The 27,770-nt window shown below is 37.3% G+C and overlaps 1 protein-coding gene across 3 annotated transcripts; it reads right to left on the bottom strand.

Moving 5' to 3' along the window:
• Positions 1-923: 923 nt before the first annotated feature.
• On the bottom strand, positions 924-27,663 carry SEPSECS (Sep (O-phosphoserine) tRNA:Sec (selenocysteine) tRNA synthase). 3 transcript variants are annotated; one of them, XM_088056147.1, is made up of 11 exons: positions 27,538-27,663; positions 25,289-25,443; positions 22,917-23,035; positions 22,670-22,828; positions 21,973-22,126; positions 18,423-18,525; positions 16,153-16,282; positions 15,938-16,029; positions 8,238-8,331; positions 7,548-7,638; positions 924-6,421 (listed from the first exon to the last, which is right to left on the bottom strand). In XM_088056147.1, exons 1-11 carry the CDS (start codon positions 27,637-27,639, stop codon positions 6,172-6,174), a joined length of 1,449 nt encoding a protein of 482 aa, XP_087912273.1. In that variant the 5' UTR covers positions 27,640-27,663; the 3' UTR covers positions 924-6,171. The 3 variants fall into 3 exon arrangements, with proteins under 3 accessions (XP_087912273.1, XP_005517853.2, XP_014114718.2); XM_005517796.3 differs by lacking the exon at positions 27,538-27,663 and adding an exon at positions 26,767-26,936; XM_014259243.2 differs by lacking the exons at positions 924-6,421; positions 27,538-27,663 and adding exons at positions 6,464-6,850; positions 26,767-26,936.
• Between the last annotated feature and the right edge of the window lie 107 nt (positions 27,664-27,770).

Consider the following 27,770-nt stretch of genomic DNA (forward strand, 5'->3'; position numbering starts at 1 on the left):
AAACTTGAAGTGATAACCTTTAGCAGATTTAGACACAGATTTAACATTCAGCTGAAATTTTTAGGAACAAAACCAAAGAAAAAAACAGAGCGTGACAGTTTGTGCCATCTGCATGGGATATGAGCATGAGTTTTAATGGCACCAGTTAAAACATTATTAAAAAAATATATTCAAATCCATTTACTGAGTATAAACCCTTTAACAAAAAAAAAGCTAGTGGCATGTGCACTTGCACCTGCTGCTGTTGTGTACTCCAGTTGACTTCTTGTATAGGAGGTTCTGCATCAGTGGAGATGGCAATTCACTGGTAGGCATTATTGCCCCCTCCCCATCCTTTTTCTGGTGCACTAGTACAGCAGAGTAAAAAAACTCACCCAAAATTACTCAGTGGGGTGAGGGGAGAACAGACTACCACAAATGCATAGTATTAGAGTAGGCTACTACTGTGATGAAATGAGAGCTACATTTTGACAGTATTCTCTGGTGCCTGTAAGGTGCAGGAGGTCAAGACATTACTATGTATACTCTGATCCTCCTGGAGACTCAGCACCTCCTCAGCTGCACAGCAAGCATTCCAGGTTATTTCTATTTTTATGAACTTTCTAGACACTTTCCTCATCTTCCATTTAAAAATGTGTCTTTACTGTATCCCAAGCCTCTCCACCCACTAAGCTATTTGCAATTCCTCTACCACTATTGAAATAGATACTGTGTAGAATCAGAAACCAGAAGACAATGAGAGTAGTAAGCAGATCTGTATTTAATCAAGAGTTTATACAGTATGTTGCAGTTTTTTAAAAAAGAATTTCTATAGAAAATAACAGAAATATTATTTTAGCACAACAGCTATATTTCTCAGTTTGACATACTGTAGATGAAACAAAGCTCTTTTCCCTTCTGCAGCTCCTCAGACTCCAGAAAGTTGCAGGTTTAACTCCTCAACAGTAGCTGTTGACTGCAAACTAGTTCTACTTCACGTGTGCTTGGTAGCCCAGTACCAAAGCAAAGCAGTAATGCTTTCCCCTACTGGGCACCAAATTCTCCTGCAGCCAGAGTTCAGGGCTGCACCCATGAACTACCAGCTGCAGTGCTGGAGCAGTGCACCCTGCCCAGGGCCTACACAGGTAGCTCAGAAATAGTTTAGGTAAGAGACAAGAATGTCTGCAAACATTCTTTACATGAGTTTCCATAGCAGTATGAGCTTTATACATCACAAGAGCCAAACAGATATAACCAATGTAGAAAGATTAAAAAATGTTGGAGACCTTGCTCCTTTTCCCTGTATTTTGGCCATGTGCTCCTCTGGTACACTTCAATTACAGGAAATTTGCCTCAGAAGGAGTTTTTGGAGAAAACAGATGAGTAGGAATGCTCACGAGTGTTCATCTTCAATTCCCAAGTAGTGTGTTCCTACTTGGGATGCCTAGAAAAAGATCAATAACACACCCACCTCTGCTGCTGTCATCACACATGTACATGACCAACGACACCTTCCGAACAGCAGTAGGTGTAAGATGGTAGCCTAGCATTTTCAGCCCTTTGAGAACAACTAATATGAAAGGTAGCACCCAGCTGAAACCACTGTATTCTTTCTATTCATGTTACATTAAAAATCAAATGGTTATAATTTGGCCACAACTGGCTCAGCCTGGATTGGAATACAGGATTCTAAGGGCAAGTTAAATTTCACCATCCACATTAAGAAATCAATTCAGCTTCTGAACTGGATCAACTTTGAATTTAGTTGAAATGCGGTTTGATGAAAGACTCCTGTCCAGCAGCAGATATAATTATCACACCCATCTTAATTAGATCATGAACTTGACTTTAGGATCCCCAAAGGAGTATTGAAAGCTTGGTCCAGTTACACTGAACTTGGTCCAGAACACTGAAGCTTATCCATCAAGATAAATATATTACCAGTTTTTTTATACAACAGATGCTTGATGAGTAATGGAGCAAATGCCTTTTTAACTATGGATTTTTAAAAGGATTATTAAACTGCACTAAAGTGTATGCTGTTATCTTTGAGGGGAAAAAAGTATATTACATGAAAAACAATTATTACAGAGCACATGGAACACAATTTTTCAAGCACTAGTTTCAGAAATAAAAACATTTGAACAAAGATTCTCTGTGGAGTGTAACTTTGTAACCAATTCAAGGTTTTAAATAGCTATTGTTTAAAAAAATTGTCAGCTATGGAAATTGTTTTCCCTTCAAATTCCAAATCCTGTCAGACCAGGGTGATTAAAACGTTGTGTTAAAAAAGAATGGGGGGATGGGAAAAGGCAATCTAATCTCCCCTTATAAAAGTAGAAGCAGCAACTCAATTTTTAAAGTATCATGAACAAAGGCTGTAGCCCATCTATCATTCACATATGGATCCATGTAATGATTCTTCAATTAGAATTATTATCTGTACAGCAGCTGAAGACTGAGAACTGCTGATACACTGCAGATGAGAACATTTGCTGGTCTCTGGGCTCCAGCCTTTCTTAAAAAATGATGATCACACAATATAGATTGCTCGGTTTATATGTGTATTAAGCTGCAATGCCAGCATTTACATTTGCAACATTACAATTTTGCTTTCTTAGGCTCAAGAGAATTTGCTGCATCTGGTAGATTTTATTTGCTTTGTATCTTAGGCAATTGTTATGAGCAAAGCACAAATAGGCAATATTATCGCTCCAAGTTCTTTGTTTTGTTGAATATCTCAGATATTATCAAAAAAAAAGTAAACTAAGAGTGGGCCTGTGAGATGGGTCATTCAGTGTCAGTTTACTTGCACTATATTATCCCAGTGCTATTTTTATAAGGCACAGCCATCTGCTCCCTCATTTCTTCCACCTGTATAGATCCAGAGAGCCTAAGATGCAATATCAGTGGGATAGAAAAACACCTCACACAACAGCTGGAGGCCTTGTAAGGGCGGAAAGTCACTTGGTAAATCAGACTGCAGCAACCTGAGCAGTCCCTACCTACCCTTGCACCCTAACAACATGCTGCGACCTAGAAAATGATGGAGAAAGGTACCTACATAAATAGTAGCTGTGAGACAGCCTTACTAAATGGGTATCTCTTCTTGATGTTTCTACTGAAGATTCCTGCTCTATGAACTCTGAGTATGTTCTGAAGCCCAGGCAGCCTTCCTAGAGGTCTCCCTCATAATGTAGAAGAGGCAGTGAGCTGGCTCTCACAGATTTTTGAGCCATGTGAAAGCCTTTAGTGATGTGTGTATGTAGAGATTAGAAAAACGGCTGCAGCTTAATTAAGAAGCTTTTCTAATTCACTGTACAATCTTGGAAAGATCTTTATAGAAGCCAAATAACTGCTAATGCATTGGGTATTTGTTTTACTCTGTGCAGTTTGATATATGCCCATGCCACTGCCATCTTTCACAGTACAACTTTAAGTGGGTGGGAGCTGCCACAGCCATGAAATCTCCCTGTAACTGTTATACAAAGGAAATGAAACCTCTGCTCATGAGTATATGCTCCAGTGTTATTTCACTACTTTATTATAGACATTACTGAATAGAGAATAAGAAATTTATACTCTTACTTGAAAAATACTTTTTATCCTCTACTGAATCTTCTGTTCCAAATATGCTGTAAAGAGCCCTGTCTTCTCCATTTACTTGGGAGGATATTGCCATTTGAATTACCTAAAATTTCCTTACATTTACGTGACATTATAGAATGGTTCTGTCTTTAAAAGATTAGTATTAATTAAAACTGAAGACATTTATGGGGATAAAGCAAGCAAATAAAACTGAACTGGTACAAAAGCTTACCAAAGCAATCTAACATGAATACTTGGTTCAAGAGTTTATACATTGTGGTGGAACACATTTATCAAAATATTATTGATTTTCTCATTTCAGGTGGCTTCACTAAGGTCTGTGAAGAATTTGAATGACACAAATTAAATTTTATATTTGTTTTCAATTAAAGTCATTGCCTTATTTTTTTTTAATAAAAAAGGTTTAAGAAATAAAAATCAAAAACTTCTTAGGTCTATGAGCTCTTGTTTAGAGCTTTCTTGAAATTTTCAGCTTTGATTGCAAATGAGAAACATTTCAAAGACAGAAAAAAACATTAATCAAGAAAGCAGTTAAATTTATATTAGAAGCGACTGAATTACTTTCAGCAGACAATTCATTATGAGACCAAAAAAGGCAGAAATGTCTTTCTCTCAGAGAAGCAACTGCTGTTTTCTTTATTCAGAATCAGAATACTACTCATCAAAATACTTATTTTAGCTGTTATCACACACCTCCCTAAACTCTTGTAATAGTAGTGCTAACATTCACATTCTGTGACTGGACATCTAAATCAGTAATTTATACTCATTCAGGCAATATCAAAAACCAGGAAGAAAGGTATCACTAAAACCTAGCAGTTTTCACTGGCTGCTCCAATATACCAAGTACTGAGGCAGTAAGCTGCAGAGATGTGACTCCAAAGTTTGTGGAAGTTTTACTGACTGGAAAAACTGAGGTAGAGCATGCTCTCATTAAAAAAAAAACAACAAACCCAGAAAAAACAGGGAAGGAGGGAGAGGAAGGAGAGAGAGAAAGAAAAGAAAAGACAAGCTATTTGCATCTCCTTACAGCCACAAGGGCTCAGTGGCCAAGTTACCTGACTTGTCTCCTAGGATGTGTTTGTACAGCAAACAACAATGGTGACTGCAGCCTGGGGAGCTGTACCTGCACAAGCTTTAATCAATCTAACATGTAACTCTAGCAGTAAAAATGTGGAAGCAGCAGTTCAACTTAAGCTGAAGATACCATGGACCTCATTAAGTGAGAGCACCTTCATGATGATTAGCACATTATTAACTCCCACATACTAGCGTCACCTCCTGTGTGAATTCACTTGAATGTGCTGGACAGACAATCTCTCAAAAGCATCACTATTCTGATTAAGTGATTTCCTGACTTCTAGAACTCATTAATTGTGGTGTCCTGAGCAATACTACATTACAAAGACAAAGAAAATGTATTTGAACATTATGCTTACTTTGAACAGTAAATTACATAGAAGCTATGTACAATGTAGTAACCACTTTTGAGAATAACTTGCACATTTTGCAACCTGCAGCACTGTCACTCCAGTGATATGGAACCCTTGTTTGAGGAACAGACTCTGAATCTATTGTTTGCTTAATGAATTCAAATCAGCAACTGCACAGATCCACAAAAGCAACAGTGCCAATGGCAAGAGACACTACAAAAATGGAAGTATATAAATTTCAACAACAGTGGTCTAAAAATGCCAAAATACTCTCATGTCTCACTGGCATCTTAAACTGATGCATTAGTCCTACATTGCATTCCTCCTTTTCAGTCAATTTTTGACCTGAACACCCTTTCAAATCGGAAGAATGAAAATAAAAAAAAAAAACAAAGCCAAAACCCCGCAATGACTGTACCTCTTCACAGCCCCTGACTTTCAGTATTAAAACTCCTTTGGGCTGCTGAACTATGCAAATGTTTTCAAGAGCTGCATACTGACAGGATATGAGGTACTCTAGGTTCCTCTTTGCCCCTGGAGGCTGACTAGTTCTAAGTAGTTCAGGACAGGTGAAAACACCTGAAAAACATTACTATTCCAACTCTGTCATTTACCCACACAGTCTGAACAAGGTATTTAGTAAGTGTTATCCCAACATTTGCATAAATCTTTGAAAAGAAATTAAAAGTGACACATTCACTGATGAAAAACAAAGTATTTTGAGAGCAGAGAAATGTGTTGCTTGGATGGTCTATATCTAGGAGGGAATTCAGTCACTGCCACAGACAATATTGTTAAACAAAAACATGTGAATAAACATACTGGGATTCAATAAACACTGGTCCAAATAGCCACACCCAAATTGAAAGGCAAACTCTTAAGTCTTTGTGAACATAAAGCTTTACTTTGGCAGATATTAACTGCATTTCATACATCACAAAAAACTTGTGTCTGGCCCTTTGTTCTTGGACAGAGTATCACCTACTTTCTTAAAGCTGAATTCCACCCAAATCTTTATTATTGTTTTCAATAACAAGAATATAAGATCAAGAATAAATTCCTGCACTGCAGATGCACAGTCCTAACCCAATACAAACCTGACATACTTCAGACAAAACCTCATCTTCCTGTGTTACTAAATCTGTATCTTCTAGTCTTCAAGCTGTTCTGTGGCTGCATTAGCATCATTGATTTCATTTATACTTTTTTCTTGCTTTGCTTCTTTTCTAAAAGTCTTCAAACACTTGTCAAGTCTTTTTAGGAATACATCTACATCTTGCTTTTTAATTCCAATTGCTGAGGCAGCATTGAGGTAAGCACAAGGATAGTCATTTGCATGTGACATAAAGCCTTTAAAAGTGTAGTTATTCACAGTTTGTACAGACCCACAAGGAACAACTCTGAAACAAACAAAATCACAATCCAGTTAAAGATGCCTTGACATTTTATGTTTTACCCTAGGTTGAACACAACTACACAAATTCCTACTGAGGTAGGGAGTTGCTATTCCTACCAGTAATGCACAGAACCAGCATAACTTAAAATCTGTTGAAATTCCAGGTCAAATAGTGCATACTACAAAAGAATTACTTATGTAACAAAGTAAAAAACCCAAAACCTTCACGTCAGACAAAGAATTTAAAAAACTGAAACTCTTGAACAATTTCAGCCAAAGATGGTTAAAATTACAGGACCAGCCAAGGTTAGGACAGGCAAATTAAAAAGAGCATCTAACCACAGTACATATAGATTCAGTGTCGTTCATCTGTGCAAGAAGAGGAATAATCACAGCTAATGAAGCATGCCTTCTGACGTGGAAACATTCAGCTCTGCCACAGAAAAATAACATTAAGTCTATGGCAGAAGTTAGCATGGCAGCAGAAATATTCAGACTAAGGAATGCTGCCAAAACAAATTTTAAATCATTCTCTTCTTCTAAAAGGTTTAAACCAAAATCATTAAAAATTATTTGGCTCACATTTCATTGTAACAGTATCTCCAAGAATAAATTCAGCTCAAACTGGCTCAGGTTATAGATTTTTAGTTTTTTAATTTTTTTAACACAGTTAGTTGCAGAAAGCAGAACTTATTTCCATTTGACAAAAAGCTATGTAGGATATTAAAAGCTTATTCCCTTGATATCCAGCATAACTGTATTTGTGCTGCAATAAACAAAACAAAGATCTTCTGTTGTAGCTTACACCTAAACTGTAAGATCAGACAACATCTGGAAACTAAATGAAATCAAGGGATAATAGGGAACAATGACAATAAATTAAATGGGCATAGATTATCTATTTAGGCTACCAAAGTAGACATAGAAAGCCTCACTGCTAACTCAGGCAGGGAGACATTTCTACTCTATAACAGTGATGAAGAAGGGTGATTACTCTCTAACTCGTTATTGTTAGACTGCCTTCTGTAATCACAACACAATTGGTATAAAACATTTCACAGAATTTCGTACAATATATGCTAATACACCCTCCCCACTCCCCCAATTTTTTTAATTCATAGTATCCTTACCTTGCTCCAGAAACTTGTCTTGTGAAAAGCATAGATCCAAGCTGGGTAACAGCAGCATCATTAGTTTCATTCAGATTCTTCAGCGACATGGCTAAAGTAACATAAGGTCAGGTTAAAACTGCTACAAAGCTGCTTTTCCTCCAAAGAACCACCACAAATGACAAGCTGTGTTCCAACAGCAAGAATGTAGCCAACTATTTGTGTTCACATTCAAAGAAAAAAAAGAAACACTACATATAATAATTTTTAATTTTTCCACAAGCTGTCATAGATTACTTTCTTGGTTAGACTGTATGCAGATTCTGCACAGGTGGAGAGTATTATGTTGGTGTTCAGCAGACTCTTGGGTTAGAACAAATACCTTGAGTAGGAATTCCATAATTTCTTTTACAACATGAAGATGATGAGTAATTATACTGTAATTTATTTTTAAATCTACTTTTTATGAAGTATTTCTTCAGCCTGTCTTGAATTAATTTCTGTCAAATTAATATGGTGGACAGGAGAAAAATAATGGATCCAAGTTACTACACTACTTTTATAGCAGATTACCTTATTGGTAACCTTACTGAATTATTATTCAATTTAGTAGCATATAGTGATGTTTAATATATAGGAATGGTATGTGGAAGTGCATTATGAATCCACAGTATATTAGATTTTTTTTTAAGTTAAAACCCCAACAATTACCTAAGGAAATGGGATTATGTGGTGTGTCTAACAGTCTCTCATTGTGGTTATCTGCCAGCTTCTTCAGCTCACTTGAAAGATACAAAAACATCTCCTGAAAAAAAGATGCAATATTTTTGTTATTAGCTATCAAACAGAGAAAACAGCACCTACTTCACAAAACTGTTACATCTTCATTACATCCTACAGGTGCTCAGCTGATTACCTTTTCACATGTACCAAGCAAGTGGATCAGACAATTCTCTGAAATAATTCCATAAAGGAACAGCTCCATTTCCTGAACACTGTTCTTATCTCTCAAACTGATACAAAAGTCTCTGCCTGCTCTAATATATGTGCTTGGGATGTCATTCATTCTCCCTGTGGCCCTGAAACCTAGGGAGGAAAAAAATCTTGAAGATATTCCCACTGCACAGCAGGTGTTACCCCACCCTACTTTTCAATAGCCTTCCCATGCCCTAGCCCCATAAGCCTCTGAGAATGACCATCACAGATGGTCACGTTTTGGCAAGTTGCTCCTTACTTTGTCTTCTCTCCTTTAATACATTCCAGACTAAAAGCAGTATATTTTGTTACCATGTATCACACAATAACATTTCCCCCTAGTGAGGAGATTTCTTTTTCTGTATGAGAATAGAACTCCAGTATCTTGAAGAGGCTATAACTACATATTTGGCTGTATTTTGTTTCAGACAATGTACATTCTCCTGAATACTCAGCTCTGTTGAGCAGTCTCTGTCTTTTTCCTAGGACCACCCTTCTGTTCAAGCTGACTATAAGAATGGAAATATCTGAATTTCTGCTATCATTTAATTGGATTGCACCTTTACTGTGAAAGTGTCGTAAGACTGAGATTCATAAATACTTTGGCTCAGATATAAGTCACATTGAACATAAAAGGCTGTTTCTCTTCCTCTGTATTTTATATCCTCCCTCTTCCCCAGTAGTAATCTATGATAATTGCTCATGCTCTTCCTCATTTTAATATATTCCTCTTCAGATATCAACTCAAAACACTTATGGACAGAGTGAGAATAAACAACATTCTTCTTCTTTAGCTTTTTTCCCATCCTTTCTAATGCTTAGTCTCTCATAAAAACTAGCAAAACCATACAGGCTCTACGTAGCCTTTTTAAAAGATATTAAACACCAGGCTTCTCCTCTTTCAGGCCATAAAAATTGTCCTGCTTATCTGCTTCAGTGTGACTGCCTGTTTAAGCATCCTCATCAATTTCTGGACCTGACAAGTGATTTTTCATTCTTTAAATAGAATTACCTCTTCTGTTTGTAGACCAGTATCTTGCTTTGACCTATGGACTCTGACAGGCATAAATTACAGCTTGTGATCAAAATTATGCTTTTGAACAGAACCTCTCCAAGGTCTTATGAAACCAAATGAGCTTTGTGGAACCTAAGTTAGAAGAATGTGACAGCTGCTTTTCTTGAGCCACTGCAGGAAATCTCGCATCCCTTCATGAGAGATTAAACAAATACAGCTCCCCACCTGTACTTCCTAGTATCACAGAATGAATTCAGATGGACAGAAAAAAGTACCCTCTTACTGTCTAAATGAATTAGGCTATTGATACAACTACCCACAAAAACATAAAACTTCTGTAATACTTGAAAAAAAAATAAATTTGGGAGGTATCTATGTTTAATTATCAGAACTTGAAATCTGTGAAAATCATTCTTATTTCTCATATATCAAATGATTTTATGGTTTCAGTTCAGAGTTTATTAACAGTTCACTCAAAGAAGCTGAAAAATACATTTCAAATGTTCAGACACTTCTGCCTTTCCTCTGGTTCCTCACTGTATATAAGCACATTATTAATTTATTACTTTCCATAATAAGCATCACTAATGTACTTTTATTAGTAGTTATTTTGGAATACAAATAATAAACTTATTTGTGCTCCCTCTGCTGGCTATTTACTTCTAAAACAGAAGTGAAATATTGTAGAAATACACATAAATTGTGCCTACTCTGGAGATATTACTGGTGAAATTAGTACTCAGAAAAAATATACTTGAAGAAGACCAATTTCCAAACAATTTTTGTGTGTTGTATCTAGGAAATCATCTGATAAACCTCTTACAGTATTACTGAAAGGATTGCTGAAAGGAAGCATTACCGAAACTTGGTATAAGAAGTTACCCACTGCATAAATATATTAAATTTAATTAAATTTATTAAATGAAATTATATTACTAGGTGAGCCTTTACATACATAGGAATTTGTTAAAACAAAGGAGAATGGAAAGATGGCAAAAAAAAAATCCATGTATTTTCATTACTTTGACTAAAGCTACATGAACACAAATTCAAAGTTCTCTGTTTTTATGAACACTATTTTGCATCTTTCCACTGGAAGCCCTCTAGATATTTCATAGTTTCAGAAGTTTGTTACAAAATAGATTAACTGCCTTTCCAAAAAAAGGATTAAAGCAATATTTTTCTGAGGTCAAATCTATAACCAACCTCCATTATAAAATATTTTTCTTACATGGAAAATTTATAAGCACCCTAAGCAATTATATATAATTGAGCTCTTACATAATAGATTTTCTGTAGCAGGCACTCAAGTTTTCTCCAATGAAGCCAACTATTATGCTAAAGTTACACTGAACAACTCAAGCACTAAATGTCCGTTAAGTTTCATTATTTAATTCACTCTTTTACCTTAGAAATGTATCACAAAACCTCATGAGGCTATGTCCTGGGGTGACTGCCCTAAACCAGGACAGGCTAGACAAATGAATGCTAAACTATGGGGAAATGTCTTTCATTTCTGGTTCTTCATGCATCTAAGCCAACAAAACACCTTAAAAAACAAAGAACAAGTCAACAACACTATGCATCAAATAACTCAATTGTCTGGATGAAACAGTCTACTTTCACATACATATACAAAAATATTTTCAAGAAGTGTTGTAACAATCACTAAAAATATTTGAATCATACTATATTTACACTATAAAACTACTTTTAATAGAACCTACACTAGTATGGGTACTCTTCATTAGTTGCTCCATTGTGATAGGTACTCTTCTTGCAAATGAAAATAACAGAGAAACAAGTAAGGGAAAAGCCAGTAACTCCAGAGAAAAAGACTGGGGTACTAAATAAGCCATCAGTCCCATACCAGCTGACAAAGAGGCAACTGATGAAGGCCAGAAAAGTTTTTGTGCAGGGTTGAAACTATCTTAGCTGGCTCTAACCACTCAGCTCGCTTACACTCTGATGTTGGGAAGGTAGAATTAGAAAGAAGTTATAAATATGACTCCTTAGCCAGAAAGGCTAAGGAAGAAATACAAATGATAGCACAGTTTGAATAATTCAAAGAAACTGGGCTGGTATGCCAGAACACATTCTTTCCTGCAGTAAAACCAAGCTGAGACCCCTCTTCCTAGCCTTATAAGGAAAGCTCTGAAGGACCCTGAGATAACGAAAAATATGCAAAACCAGCGATTTCTATAGGTTGCACACAAATGTTACTGTATTAGTATACTTAGACTCTTGTTTCTCTTAGTTCTCTTTGTCTCTCTTGTTTCTCTTGGTTTCTCAGTCTCTCTTAGCCCTCTTGCCTCACGCTTTCTGCACTCTTGACTCTCTTGCTACTCTTTTTTCCCCGGCTCTCTCACTTCTGTTCTGTTACTCTCTTTCTTAGCAATCTTAAGTCTTAAACTCATGTATTCATATTTTACCCCCTTTTGTATTGTTCTCTCTAAGCCCGCTTTGAGCTCTATCTACTGGCTCATAGCAGGCTCTCTCTCTCTCTCTCTCTCTTTATCCCACGCCCTGAAATAAACTTCTAACACCTAACTCGATTATAGAGGTCTTTGCCGTGTCTCTGACCGTCCCCAGAAAGCGTCTCCTACACTCTGCGTCTGTAACAATCTGCCTTCCTCCCTGTGTCACTCTCATCTGAAAAGATGAGCTGTCCTCAGGGAACAGCCACAGAGCTGCTTATGGTGCAGAAGAGGACACTGTGCAAGAGTCATTTTACAGCCTCTTCACCCTAGACACAGACTGCCAGCTCTCCTACGCTTGCCTGAGTCCGATCCGGTCCCATCTTACTTTGCAGCAGCAGCTGTTTTATAATGCAGCCATCACAGCCTCTCCTGCTTCGTGCCTCAGAAGGACCAGCTGCTTCTGAGCTGTGACCTGACCAGACTCCTTGGTGCACCACACACCCCACAGAGGAGCTGCAGTGCTGAGCACAGAGAGCTGCCAGCAGATGAGAGCCCAGAAGGAGGATCACCTTCTTGAAATGCGGCCAAACACATGACAAACTATATGTGTATGTGTGTGGCACTCGCATATACCAAACACCCTCCTAGGCAGATTTTCTTGCATTGCAGGAATTTTGTTACGGATATATATTAGAAAATTTTAAATCTTTATATAATCTGTAGCTAACATATTTGTAATCTAACAGAGAGCTCCCAGTAAGCCTTGCCAGTCTGATTTGGTAACACTAACATTCACATTTTTTTTTAAGGTCTTAATAACAGCAATCAACACATTTTTGCTTCAGCAGTTTTGAGACTTTGAGTTCAGGTTTTGTCACCCACACTTCTCCAACACAGGCTCTAAGTATGGAGGCCTCTCTGAAATTTCCATTCATGCTCAGCACTTGTTTAATTACACAACACCATTTAAAAATTTCATTTAAACTAATTTGCCTCCAACTATTCTAAAGTTTCAATATGGTTACATATACTTTGAATGAGGAAAATCCCCCAATTTTCTCATATTTGATATGCTACAGTGTAACAAGCTGACGAGAAAAAAAGAGGAGTAATAAATGTCTATCTTGCTTTGAGAATAGCTGATTTTTTATACATTTTTAATATCCTTCATTAAATGGCTTTCCTCTTCTTCCATCATAAGCGGAGCAGCAATACAAACTCACACTGAACTATACATGTAATTTATTCCAATCAGAACAACTTCAACAATAATAACTCATGAAACATAAACCCAGTATTATAATGAATTGTTAAATCCAAACAATTTCCTCCCACTCTGTATGATTTTAAATATTTTAGATACATGCTCCATAAGGACATAAAAATAACCCCAGTTTTACTCTCAGAAAGTATGCATACAGATGAATACCAATATAAAAAGCTCTATCACATCCCACACTAACGCAGAAATACATTTAAGAAAATGAGAATTATCTTGATTGTTAAGTCTAATGAGGAAATCTATCACTGCTGTAAACAAAATAAAACCATCACCTCTTTAATAATACTGGAATAATAATTAGTTAAGTGGATTAAAAGGATCAAATTGGATAATAGCAGGTATTAACCTGGCCTTTAGGGTTCTGAATGTAAACCCTGAATGTAGGGTTCTTGCTCTCCATAAAATTTGAGATAACAACAAAGCCTGTTGTTTATGCCATTACACAGTGCAATAACTACATTTATGTCACGTGGCCTGGCTTAGACACACACATACATATATGAAAATAGGAAAACTTTTATGACCTAGAAATGTAAAATATAGGACATAACATAACCTGTACTGAGGCATCAAAAGTTGCTATAAAAACACAACTTTTACATAAAGTTCTTTAAAAGCAAAGCTATTAACAAATTTGACTATGGACCAGCTGTTATCTGCATTGCAAAAGGACCCAGAATCACCTGAAATCAGAAAACCACTGTTCCAACTAACCATCACATAAATATATAAAAAGGAATTCTGAAAAGTCAGTACTCCTTCATAACACTACATATAATCTCATACTCTTGGACAATTGCACACTCCACAACTCAGCTTGTCAAAAAAAAAACCCATTCCATGCACATGCTCCTCTCCCTCATATATCCCTTCCTTTCCTGTATTAAATAGCTAATCTGTGTAAAAGAAAAACTGGACAGATTATTTTGTTCCTTGCTTGTGCAGGACTAATCTTTTTTCAGTAATATTCTGGTCTTTCTGGGCTAAGCTCAAATAACCCAAGTAGCACCCATGTGAATGAGGATCAGGTAAAAAGAGAAAGAAAAAAAAAAACACCTGAGGTTTTTTATAGCTGATTTTTTTTTTGTGTGAGTAGGTGCAGCTGCACCAATATAGAAAGGAGTACTCAATGTCAAACTATAAATAGTTCCTGCTGGAAGCTTAATAGCTCTGCCTCTGCTTCCTCAGAGCACAGGCAATAAACTATCACTATTGCATTTTTACAATTCAGGAACAAACAGATTTAAGCAAAAATGTTTCTATTTCTATAGCAAATCCAATAAAAGAAACATATTTATGCCATATATAAGGCTCTGTTTATAGAGTATATTCACATTTCAAATAAAAAGACCTGAAGCTGTAAAAATATAATAGTGTATTCACTTTAGAATTCTAATTCCAAGAAAATTAGATGACAAAAGTATACAACTATTCATTAAGATATTTATAAAAGAATTATTATTTATGACTCAGACAATATTTGTCATCCCCTTTATACACGTGCTACTAATAGAAATGTAACAACAAAATCAGCTGTGTAGAAAACAATAAATTCACTTGAGATTCTTTCGGACATAAGAGTAAAGGGATAAAAATACAATTTGATTTTAATGAAGACACAAAACATAAATGGCAATACATACAACAATCCAGAATAAAGTGCTACAGTAGAGGCAAAAGTGGTAATTACTTTCAGTGTTTCACAAGCTGTTTTCACTTTATTTGCACAGATCACTTCTTAGTCATTGTAAGGCTGCTAAGTTGGTTTGGTTTTCTATAGTCTAGTTATTCCTGTGGGATCTCAGTTCCAGCACAGAATTTATGGATGCCTCTATAAGCAGCTAGAAATAAGTCACAGCATCCAGAACTACTGCTCTGCCACATAATCGTAGACAGCAGCGAGATGTCAGCAGGAAACAATTGGCACATAGTTTTCAAATAAAAAAATGAAACAGATAATGCATAGCTTAAAATTATTAATTTAATAGTACTTAATTCACATCATTTCTTTATATAAAGCCTCTATAAAAACAATCTTCTGTATTACTATATAAAGAGAAAAATCAGGCATGTATTAGTTCCAGAATTAAGGATAACTCCAGATATACAAATTCCAACCTGATCCACTGGATTTTTGTGTATACCCAACTTAAAACCCATAGTCTGCGCAAAGCAGAGAAGAAACTTAGCTGTGTCTCTAGATAAATAACAAAAATTACAATATTTTCCTCTTTTTGTGGAGTTGTGATTCTCCAGACAATGTGGCACACAAGCATTCAATTAAGCATTATCATAGCACAAGGGCACAATAGAGACAAAAGAGAAAGAGCACAGACCCTGGGTTATTCTGACTGTCCTGGAAGCAGTGTGACCATGTTAAAACCGTATAGTACTTCTCCATTTAAGATTTTGTGGACAAGATTCTGCTATGTTAGTCACATTTAGGAACAACAAATATGAATACTGTAGAAGATAGTACAGGCCCTCTGTTCAGGCTCCCAGTTTGAACAAACAACAACATGGAAATCATGCATACTCATGAGCACCATTTAGATAAGAAGTAATTATATCATACTGACTTTCCAGATTCAGAGCTCTGAGCTCAGAGTAAGTTCAATGGCTTTCTAGACAGAAACTGGATTTACTTCACAAAGCAGTTTTGCAACAATGCTTTGTTAACAGCTGACTGCAAGAAAATACTGCTTGCCAAAAAACTTACCTTTCTCTCTTTCAGTAACTTTTTGTAGCCACTGGTTCCCAGAGACAGAAGTGTAATAAGGACGTCTAAAGAAGGGGACGCAGATGCTCTTCCTGAAAAAAAAAACCCAGCATACAGATTAAAGTGGCAAAAATAAATTTTATGTGAAAGAAAGCTGATAATCAAATTTTCTACAGTTATTCTGTATGGCTGAAATCAGCCCATGAACTAGTTACCTGGATACATTTTGCTGATGTCCTGAATGAAGGACTCGTTGAAGCCAGCAATGATAGCACCACCTACTGGAACCATAAAATTTTTGTCCAAGCTCTGAACAAAAGCATCTATTCTGCCAACTCGAGCACCCTTTATCAAAAAGGACAAAAAAAAAAATCCACAGTATGCATTAAGAAAAAAGGGAAACGTGATAGCATCTTAATTCTATAAAAGTGTAGCTAAAATATAATTCCTGAAATTCTCAGATATTGCATTTGTAATCAAAGCATAAAAAACATGGTTATTACCTCTTTTAGCACTGCTTACTATTAGTACCATTATCTGCCTAACATAGTACCTTACAAATTCCCATTTTCCTGTGATTTAAAATATCCGTTTTAGTTCCTTCAAGCCTAACTGTATCTCCTTTTCAGCAACAACCAAAAAGAAGCCACTCAAAATTTAATGGGAATTATGCAGTTAAAACTATTCAATCCTGAACACTTTTTACAACTCTCACAATAAAAGGCTACAAGTTAACATCTCATTAGCAAAGCTTTTTTCAATACATATATAAATTTTCATTACACAAACAGGCTAATTCCAGCACTCATCCTTCTAAGGCTGCTCTCATAATCAAGATTCAAGTAACTTCTTATAGCAGAAAACCCCCACATTCTTATACCTAACTACTCATATTTTCAAAGGAAAAAATGTAAATTCTGTAGTACACCTTCAATTTGAATAGCATGTAACTATGTGAACTGTACAATTAAAAAGCATGCAGCATAAGAGAACCTGAAAAGTGGGTTAAACCCCATACATATAAAAATACACATTTTTAAGAGTACATACTAAATGTAAGAAGTAGAAACAGAGTTAATATCTATGGCAAACAGATGGAAAAAAGCAGAGCCAACTAAATCCCATTTATTCGTTCTATGTTTTGATAGCTTAACACACAGGATTTAGGAAGAACACTCCAAGTTTGTCAGCTTTTTGTTGGGAACATTAATGCCAGCAGTTACCATTTGATTTAATTGACAGGAGACCACCAGAGGAAAAGCACAACATGAAATGGTCTCAAAAGCTTGCTAGTTGTATTCACACTGTGCTCAGCATGCACATATTCCGAAGTATTCATTAATAACTACTTTCTCATAAACAGAAATTTTTCTAGCACAAATAATACATTTTGTAAAAAAAAGCAAAATAAATCAGAGTTCAAATGTATACATTTGCATAAGTAAGGAACAAACAACCTATTGAGTCTAGAAAAAACACAGAAACAAACACAATAAAAATTCTATTTCTATTTTTTAAAATTCTATTATAGTCTGAAATGTTTATCATTAGAACATTTCATGCAGCAAAACCCAGCACTTCCACAGCCTCATTCATGTTAGTTTCTCCCTAAACTTGAGCAAGTTAAATACAGTAAACATGTACTAAGTACAGTACAAATAAAGCATATACCATTTCCTATTTCACAAATTCCCTCAGTCTGTCAAGGTTTAGAAATGCCAACATGATGTTCTTTCACAATTGTACATTAAGCTGGTCTGTGTCCTGTAAGTAATGTCTTAGCAATCAGAAAAAAAAGATGACCAGCATATTTTAAATTACTAATTGTTCAGGATCAACTGTATCCTATTAAAATATAAATCTCTATTCTTTTGAATAGGTAACAGAAAAGAGAATATTGAAGAACAATGCACACACAATATAATGAAGAAAAATGTAAGAATTCTGTTTCACGACTGATCTTAGATATCAAGCAACATCCTCTTCAAACTAAAAAGCAACAGAAATTAAACTTTTTGAACACTTAACTTAAAGCAGTCTCCTCAGCCATTCTCTGTGCCAACAATAGTTTAACAGTGACAACTTCCATCAAGTGCTGCTGTAGAACCCTGTACCTTCAATTAAAAATTGGTAACTCATTCTGTTGAAGGCTTAATTTCTACTCAAGTATGATCCATTATGTCACTTTCAGTCAACAACTTTAGGAAATATTTTAAGAAAGCTTATTTAGGATATTTTTCCATTATAAAGACACATGAACATATACAAAACCTAAATAAATTTAGGGTTACAAAAAATACACCACATAATAGAAATAATTACCATGCTTAAATTCTATTTCTGTCTGTTGTGTTTTCCCAATAAATTGTTCAAATATCAGACATGCATGGGATTACTCTCAAAGCTATGAAACATCTAGTCTGTCTAGAATGACAGATTTCCTTATACTTGCTTAAAAATATGATTGGAAATACACAGCTCCTACCTGCTGGATCAGATGCATACATTTTGAAGACTGAACTCCATATGCATTGTTGACAATATGTGGAATGTCATAACTAGCACAAATCACAGCCAGCTCCTCCAGTCTGTGAGCATAAAATTGTAATTTAGAGAAGCATTGATTACAGTAGCTCATCTTACAAGTCAGACCATTAAAAGACTGAAAGGTCTACAAGGAAGTCAGAATGAGAAAAGTAACTTTTTTGATTAGTACCTCAAGGCTGTATTTGTCATCTTAAGCTATAAAAGTTAAGATGAAAATTCTATTGGCTTTTACATATATTGCAAATTGTTGATCTATTCTGAGATTTTTCTTGCTTCACTTTAAGTTTTGTCTGGACACCAGTTAATATATCCCAAACCATTCTGCTTTAGATATAATTTTTTTTTTTTTTTTGCTGCTTTACTGTTAACTAACATAGCTTTAGCTAGTCAGTTCTTTTTCTTTTCTCTAATATTGACCATGAAGATAGTCTATAGTCATTTCAAGAGTGTATTGGGAATCAAAAGCATCCTATAACAGGAAGTTTTTACATGTTTCTGTTTATTTCAAAGAATTAGTACTTTGATCCTTTGGCTGGAATCTCACTTGCACATTTCAGATAAACTGATTGAGAGAAAAGAAATTCATTGAGAAATGGAGAGCCCTAAAATGTCTGAACATGGACATCAACAGATTGAAAATTTGTCCAGCTGTTTACTCTTCACTTGCCTTTAGAACTCCCTGAAATCACAGCAAGCTCAACCTGAATTGATTAATCAATCAGTCAAATTAAGATTTATGTGAGCACACTAATCATTTTAAGTAAGATCCTTCAGCATTTTAAACATACATATATGCAGTATCCTTTGCTGAAGCACTCCAATCATGCTATATTTTTTAAAAAAATTACTGATGATTTTCCCCAAACTTTTGAATCTATTTTAGAAATAGAATCTATTTGAAAAAAATTAAGCAATATAAAACAATTTAAAGTGATGATAAAGGTAATATTACCTTTAAAAGAAAAAATTAGGAAACTACATCCAATGCATTTTTACTCCTTCTCCTTCTGCACAGCCTCTCATTGTAATTTACTGACATACATATAAAATGTGACAGAGTATGAAAACATTTTCCAAGAGGTGACTTTCCTTTGCATACTATTTCTATTACATTGTCTACTGCTGTTCTTCAATGCAAAATTCTGCTGCAAGTGTCATATTAAATTTTACAAACATAAATTCTTAGGAAATCATCATCACCACAATATCCTTAAAAAAGAAACAGAAGTACTTTATGATTAGGGAACACCAGTAATATAATGTACATATTGATCTTCTACAGACAAGTTATTTGTCAGGACCTGCACTTGCAGTATTTTTTCACATTTATCAACACAATCATAAAATATTCTGAATTGGAAAGGACTCACAAGGATCATTGAGACCAACTCCTGGCTCTGCACAGCACAATTGCCAAGAGTCACACCATGAGCCTGAGAACATTGTCCAAATGCTTCTTGAACTCCGTCAGGCTTGGTACTGTGACCACTTCCCTGGGGAGCCTGTTCCAGTGCCCAACCTTTCTCTGGGTGAGGAACCTTTTCCTAATAGCCAACCTAAAGCTCCCCAGCTCAGCTTCAGCCCATTCCCTTGGGTCCTGTCAGTGGGACCATGCAGAAGAGATCAGGGCCTGCCCCTCCTCTTCCTCCACCACAAGGGAATTGTAACTGCAGTGAGTCTCCTCCAGAGTGAACATACCAAAGGACCTCAACTGCTCTTCATGTGGCTTCCCCTCATTAACAGAAATACTTGAGGAAACATAACATGCAGGGCAAAGCTTTTGCCTTCTGATCTGCTGATTCTTAATTAGATGCATTCCTCACCTTCTAGACAGACTCAAAGGAACAGTTTCTCTCTTACAGGCTTCTTTTCAAGTGCAGGCTGAGAATTTCACCAAACTAGAAACAGAGAGTGTACAGCTATGTATGCTCATCTTTCTCACCTTCTGAAAATTAAAGGAACAATAACCTATCTTCTATAAGTACTGAAAACAGCAAAGTATTTTTTTCCTAAAAATATTCTATTGAACAATTAGATCCATTTTGCAATACAGAATGAATGCTACAGTTTGAAGAGAATGTGTTAGTATGCAAGGGAAGCAAACGATGCACAGCACCTGTATGTACCTGCACCTGCTTCCAAGGCCTAGAATGCATCATTGAAAGTGCTAGTAATCATATCATAAAAATAAAGCATTAACATAAGTTGGCTACTTAAGTTCTTTCTTAGTCACAAATAGAGAAATATTTCCCAGTTTATTCTTCCTTTCTTTTTCTCCTGTTTGTTAAAGTTCATGAAAAGAAAGCTTTGTTCTTTTTTCTACTACTGATAGTAAAAAGATATGTAATACTGCTACGTACATAAACCAGCTGAAAAGGACACTTTCCCTTTAGTTCTCTTAAATATAGTAGTTTAAGAAACACCTTACAGCAACAGCAGGTAGAATACTGAGAAAGAGGGTTTATACACTAAAGAATTACTCCCACAGAGTTAAACAGTACTTCAAAGGAAAGCCATAGTTACAGCAGCCATAAAACGACTTAAAATACCACAACTAAATAAAGCCTTACAAATGCAGATATTTAAAAACAGACATTTAAAATTGCACCCTCCAGAAATGCTGTCAGGGTTTTCCTTCCTATAGGAAGATGAGGTTTATGGCCTTCAATAGTTGACAGCTTCTTTTAAACAGAAAGTGCATTCAAATCTTCCCATATCTATGGTATATCATAACATAATGCCACTACCTAATAATTCATCTCTTAGTTGTAGAGGACAAAACAATCGCAGCATGTCAAAAAGAGGAAGCAGATAAGGAGAAGATTCATTTACCCAAGCTATAAAACAGACCATTCAGTTTTGATAGCTGTGATTTAAGTTAGCCAATAAATCTGCAAGTCAACTTCAAGCAATGTTCATAGTATTCTGACAGAATTATATGGATTTAACTCCCATCTTTCCCTCTAGAAACTAGGTTAACCTATGATAAATACTGGGCTTTTTTTTAAGGTAGGAGAGGAGAGTGAAATATATTTTTACTTGCCACATTTCAGAGTCAATAACATTTATTTCCTATGCTTGTGAGAAGAAGAGTAGAAAAGGCAACAGTAACATTAAAACATGGCATTAGCTATGGAGCTACATTTCCTGGATTATGTTTCCATGAGAGTCTACTTTTACTACTTCCATGAAATTTTAAGAAAACCACCAGCAAAATGACATTAACTTCACCACAAGAGACAACATTAACCTCACTTATATGACAGAAGAAAAACCTTCTGTGTAATTCTCACTTTTAAAATATACTTTTCTGGAAGGGGATTAAAGAACCTTTACTAATTGTTGGCAGAAGCAATTTTAGGAAGATGGATGGTCAAAACATGGAGGTGTTGGTTGGCTGGGTTTTGTTGTTGTTGTTGGGAGGGTGGAGAGGATGTTTATTTGTTTTAACAGTAACAAATAACACACTTCTTACAAAGACTGATTACCTATCAGGTACCCTTGGAGCGAAGCAAGATGTTGTAGAATGCACACAAAGAATATTTTCAGCACCAAGAGCCTTGATTTTGGCCTCCACTGCTTCGAGGTCTGTCCGTAGCTCATCACCTTCTAATACATTTTCTATCACCACAGGCTCAAAACCTGACCAAAAAAAGCAAGAACTGAACGTAACTCAACAAGTCTCTGATTAATTGTGGGGGTTTAGTTCTGGTATGCATTTGAAAAACATTTCATGCTACTGTTGTTTTAATAGATTCTAACAGAAAAAACTGTGCACGTCAGACAGATTGTCACCTGCTGATCACAATTCCTAGGACACAAGTTTTTGCAAAAATTTGAGAGAGATTTCAACCATGAGCTTTGGTTTTACATAATTCTAAAGACAGCAAATTAGGCATCTTAGTCTGAGGGTGTACTGTAACTTGTTAGTATTGTGCTCTCACTTGACTCCCTTATATACCTCTGTACCACTACAAACACCTGCGTTTTTCAAGGCATTTGGAAGACAGCATGCATGTTTTAATTACATGTTAAAAATCAGGAGTGCATAAATGAAGCAGAACAACCATGTATTAGGCCTTTTTTGAATTTTACTACAGATTATGAATTGATCACTCTGATAGATGGAAATTTCATATCTGTTGGAAGAACACGCACTGTGTCATCCATCAGTTACTATCTTACCTGCAGTTATCATTGATTTAAAGCAAGATTTCTGGTCTATACGTGGCCAGATAATGTATTTTGCCTTTGGTCTCTTGTGCCTCAAAGTTAAAAAACAGAGAGTTAGACTCATGCCTGTTGCCATAGGAACCACAAAGCAACTCGTCACTGTCCGGACACCTGCACACAAAAAGCAAGTCAGAAATTAACATGAAGAATCCATTATGGAACTTCACGAACTAGTGAGATTTTTCAAATTTACACCTACCAGCCAGTTTTATAACATCCAGAACAACTGAATTAGTAAGTTTGTTCAAAAGGCTTGAACCTGCAGCTTTAGGCTGTACTGCAGAAATATCACCTGACCTTCCAATTCCATGGATCAACCTAAACAAAAGAAGTTGAAAACACACATCAATTTTTTTCACGTTGCAAAGCCATAATTCTTGCTAACTGAAGAGAATTTAATTTGATAAACAATTGTGGAAAACTTTGTACCCAATGCAACATCAATATCTGCCACAATCAATTCCATTTTAACAAACTACACATATTTGTATGAAATTTTGGGGTTTTTTTTTAACAGTAGATTAACAATGCTCCTGCATGCAAATAAAAACTTAGAGAAGACCCATAGCAGCAATACCTTTAGCATTTGGCAGGCTTCCTTTTAAGTACACCTCAGCACTTGATGTTTGCCGAAATAGCATTATAAATGCTGACATGTTCAGACAAACAACAAAAGAAAACAAAAATGAGTTGTCTATAGTTCAGTGTAGCATAGGCATAGTGGTATTATAGATACTCCCTTGACAAATGCTTCATCTCCATAAGGCAAGGAAATAATATATACAAAATGATACATAACTATATATACAAATATATATGTATCGCTTTGCCCATCTCATACATCTTCACTTCATCTATTATTTTGCTATTCAATGCTATCTATCATGGAATACTAAGTCTCTCTGCATTCTGTTTAAAAATTATGGTTATAAACTGCATTTATAAAAATTGAACATTATTTAGTTCAGGAGTGAGGGATCCTGAAATAATTTATAAAATACAAGCTTACAGAACTAATTTTATCCATGGCTGAAATGCAGCAGCTGCTCAAGTAAGCTAGTAACGGTATACACCTACTTATGGCTTTAATTCCATTTTTGTCTTGGCAACAGAATAAAATGCAGTCCAAAGAGTATATGACATCCAGAATTTCTTGGAGCATGTTTTTACAGCTTAAATTTATTTTCCTTTTTCAAGTTCTAAGTTGAAATCAACAAACACTTGATAATTAATTGAAACTTACATATAATCCTCACTCCACCTAAAATATTTTCTTTCCTCATTCCTGCTATGTTCTTAATAGCTGTCTCATACAAGTACTTTTTATTTTGTGCACACATGCACTGCTCCTCTAAGAAGCAATCCTCCCTAAGACTGACCCTTTATTAAGCTAAAAGGAGAGACAGCTAGAAAACCATCTCCTGCTACCTCCATCACTCCCCAACTCATCTGTAAAACTTTAAGACTTATTGAAGAAAAAAGAAGAGAGGAGGACACCTTGCTATTGCTGACACTCACCAGAGAAATGAGATGCCAGGTGACAGAGCTGCATTGGAACAGCAATAGTGAACACCAGTTCAAGCTCCCTCTGGCCAAAAGCCAAGGCATGCTTTCTCCAGCACTGTGCAAAAGCAGAACTTCCTCAGATATCCTCTCCACCCCTACCATGCATATTGTAGTTTACAGAGCTGTACACAAAACTAAAAAAGCTGAACTGATGTATGACTGGATTTCACCATGCATTTTTCATGGTACTGCAGGGCTTACAAAAGCCAACAAGCCTAACTCAACCTCTATATGGGAAAGCTTACTAAATTTCTGGCCTCTAATACTTTTTTGTGTTTATCTTTCAAGGAGAAACAGCCTGGAACTTTCACTTTGTTTCACTCCTGTTGCATAAAACATCACAGCAAAGTACTCGGCACAGAACTCAACACACACATATGAAAAAATATATTGATAAGGAAATTAATGCAAAGCCTCTAGAATTATAGCATCCAACATACCCATTGAGTAAGTGTCAGAAGGGCTACAAGCTAATAAAAGCTCTTTTTGTCTTTAGAGACCTCCCTACTTCATATAAAATCTATTACAGATGGACTGGAGTTTCATCTGCCTATCAACTAATCACATTATCAAGCAATTAACAAATATAACAAACTACAAATAGCTGTTCACTGTCAATGTTCAATATTGTGCAACTACAATGTACAGTAATTTTTAATAATATACAGATGAAAAGCTGCACATTGCTATAAAAGGCATGTAATGCATAGATTATTTTAAAACAGTAAGATGGCTGCTTCCCTTGTAGAGGACAGCTCAAAAATTTCAGCTTCTACAAATTCAGCATACAGGGCATAATCCTGTATGCATTTTTGCTCCTTTCAAGACTTTCTAATGATTTATTAATGAAAATTTAATATAGAAAGCTTTATCAATTCAATTATTGCATTATATTATTTTTCTCAAATGCTAGCAAGGTCTTAGATAAACAAAATCACCATAAGATATGCCATTGGAAAGCATTAATCATAAATCTGAATAATTCAAATAGTCAATAATTTGTACCTGTAATGCCTTCGGGCAACAAGTCCTGACACCACTCTTCCTTCCCTCTCACCAACACCACAGTTGCCCAGGAAGTTATTGCTATCCATTATAGCAAGTTCATGAAGAAACAATTCAATGGTGCTTTCATCCCATCCATCTTCAGGACATTTCCCCTTAATAATAATAATAGTAGCAATATAAATACAGAACTTGGAAATGAAAAATGAACAAAACTTTATGCAACTTGTTTAATTATTGTTACCCTTCTTTCTCATGCTAAGCAGCAGTTTGTACACTACTCTCTTTTATACTACCTAATGTTATGAACCTGTATTCAGAGAAAAATTAAATAATTATTTTTCCGTGAATTAAATATAATTACACTAGCACATCCCGACATTAAAACAATCAGGATATTTTTTACCTTCAAGGGTTCTCTCTGGTACACACAAAACCACTGCAGGGCATACATGTCAATTACTCCCAAAAAGACTATGGATTATTTGATGTATTCTCTAGACATGATGTACATGAACTACAAGAATTCAACAGTGAAAACGGCACAAAAGGGAAGATATTCAGGTATTAGAGAACAAAAAATATGAGCAGAAGGGAAATACAGTTTAAATCTAACACATCTTTCTACCTACACATTTTCCTTTCTAGTTATTATCTAACAGGGAAGGAAACCATTTCCAAAATATGTCAAAACCTGCAACCAGAAACATGCTCTTTTTTGTGCTCTTTATAGAATTAAGAACTACACCCATCTTTGCAAGCTGCAGACGAGATTCTCAAAGGACAGGGACCCATAAAACTATGAAGATTTTTTTTACGGGTCCAGAGGCTTTTCCACATGCCCCAGTAACAAAAGAGCCCTTTCAGAAAATCTAATTAGTTTCTGAGGTGTGGCATCAAAGTTAAGTTGGAAATAGTAGATGACGTGACTGAGGATACTCACGAACTGACACATTTGCTAATTCATTGACAATGATTTTTATACGCTAGAGGCAATGAAATACAGTGTTTTGGCACAAGTATCACTTTTTACCTCACGTAATAATCTGCTAAATCTTACTGTTTTAAAACATTTATTTAACTGTCCGCTGGGCCTTTCTCGGCAAATGCACAACCCAGGGCAGCGAATCTCTTTTCCTCCCAAACGCAGCCCTTCACTCTGGGGCTCCGTCTGGTCCCTGCCATGGGGGCAGCGGCTCGCCCGGGCCGGACACCGCGGTGGCGCCGTGCCCGAGGGCAGAGTCCGTGAGGCCGGCCGGCCTGCGCGCTCACGGGGCCGCGCGGCCCTGCCCGGCCCGGGGGGAGACTTCCCCGCCGAACCCGGCTGTTCACAGGCCCGGCGGGCGGCTCGGGGCCGCTCTGCCCGCTCGGACCCCGGTGCGCGGAGGGCGGGGGGGGCAGTTCTGCCCAGTGCGGACAGTGGTGCGTGGAGACGGAGCTGCTCCGGGGGCAGGGGCGGGAGGCGGCGGCCCCATTACCTGCTCCAGCAGCGCCCGCAGGCGCAGCTCGTGCGCGCGGCGGCCCTGCGCCCCCTGGCGCACATAGGCCCCCGGCACCAGCCGCTCGCTGCAGCCCTGGTTCTCCGCGTTCATGGCCGCGGCGCTCCCGCCACCGCCGCCGCACCCCCTCCGCCGAGCGGGCCCGTGCGAGCCGGGCACTTCCCGCCGGGAAGGGGCGGGCGGGGGCGGTGCGGCGCACAGAGCGCCGCGGAGCTCCAGGGCCCCGCCCCGCCGCCAGAGCCGCGCTGCGGGCAGCGTTCCGCGGGGCCGCCCCCGCCCGGCCCTTCCCGGCCGCTGGGCGGGACTGGGCCGCCCCCGGTGCAGGTGCTGGGCAGCAGGGGAGCGGGCCCGAGCTTGGGGTCTGTCGCGGGCTGCGTCCCGCTGTGAGAGGCAGCTCGCCAGAGCCCAGAGTGCTGGGTTGGGAAGAGCCTGTTGGTGGGCTAGTGTTCCCTGCCCCGCAGAATTTAGCATTAGGCTGTTGAGAACAGCGCGTACCTCCCCGCTGTTCCCGCCAGGACGAGGGCGTTCTTTGCTTCTCGCATGTGTCTGTGGGCACAGGTGCGTATGGGGCGCTCCTCTGGGAATAGCAGCAGCCTGCTAGGGCTGGGGGTGTAGCCCAAAACTGCATCACGGGGACAAAGACGTTACCCAGCGAGACCTAAGTTTTTTCTTTTTCTTTCACATCTTGGGGAATCAGAGTTACACCAGCAGGAGATCTGGGCCAAACTTTGTACCTTTACTAAGACGTACCAGTAAAGCCTCAGCAGGTGGACGCTTCCCTGTAGCACGGGCACCCGGCCGCCGTCGCTGTCCTTTGCCCCCCGGCGGCCACGGGGACTGGCAGGTTCCCATTCGCCTCCTTCAAATAACTAGTAGGGAGTGTGAAAAATTGAAGAGGCCCGTCAAGTACGCGGTGTGTTTGTTCCAATGTTTAATTATGACCCGCCTGTACCTGGTCAACTGAATCTGTTTATGAAATCTTA

This window comes from Pseudopodoces humilis, chromosome 6 (genome assembly GCF_049639895.1).
Source record: "Pseudopodoces humilis isolate 2021_Gansu_Grassland_sample_001 chromosome 6, ASM4963989v1, whole genome shotgun sequence".
NCBI classification, from domain to species: Eukaryota; Metazoa; Chordata; class Aves; order Passeriformes; family Paridae; genus Pseudopodoces; species Pseudopodoces humilis.

Coding starts and splice junctions, on each gene's coding strand:
- SEPSECS (XM_005517796.3), bottom strand. CDS start 26,880: ATGAACGCGGAGAACCAGGGCTGCAGCGAGCGGCTGGTGCCGGGGGCC. Junction 22,127..22,669: donor TAAATCAATGATAACTGCAG/GTAAGATAGTAA, acceptor TTTTTTGGTCAG/GTTTTGAGCCTGTGGTGATA. Junction 6,422..7,547: donor AGACAAGTTTCTGGAGCAAG/GTAAGGATACTA, acceptor TGTTTGTTTCAG/AGTTGTTCCTTGTGGGTCTG.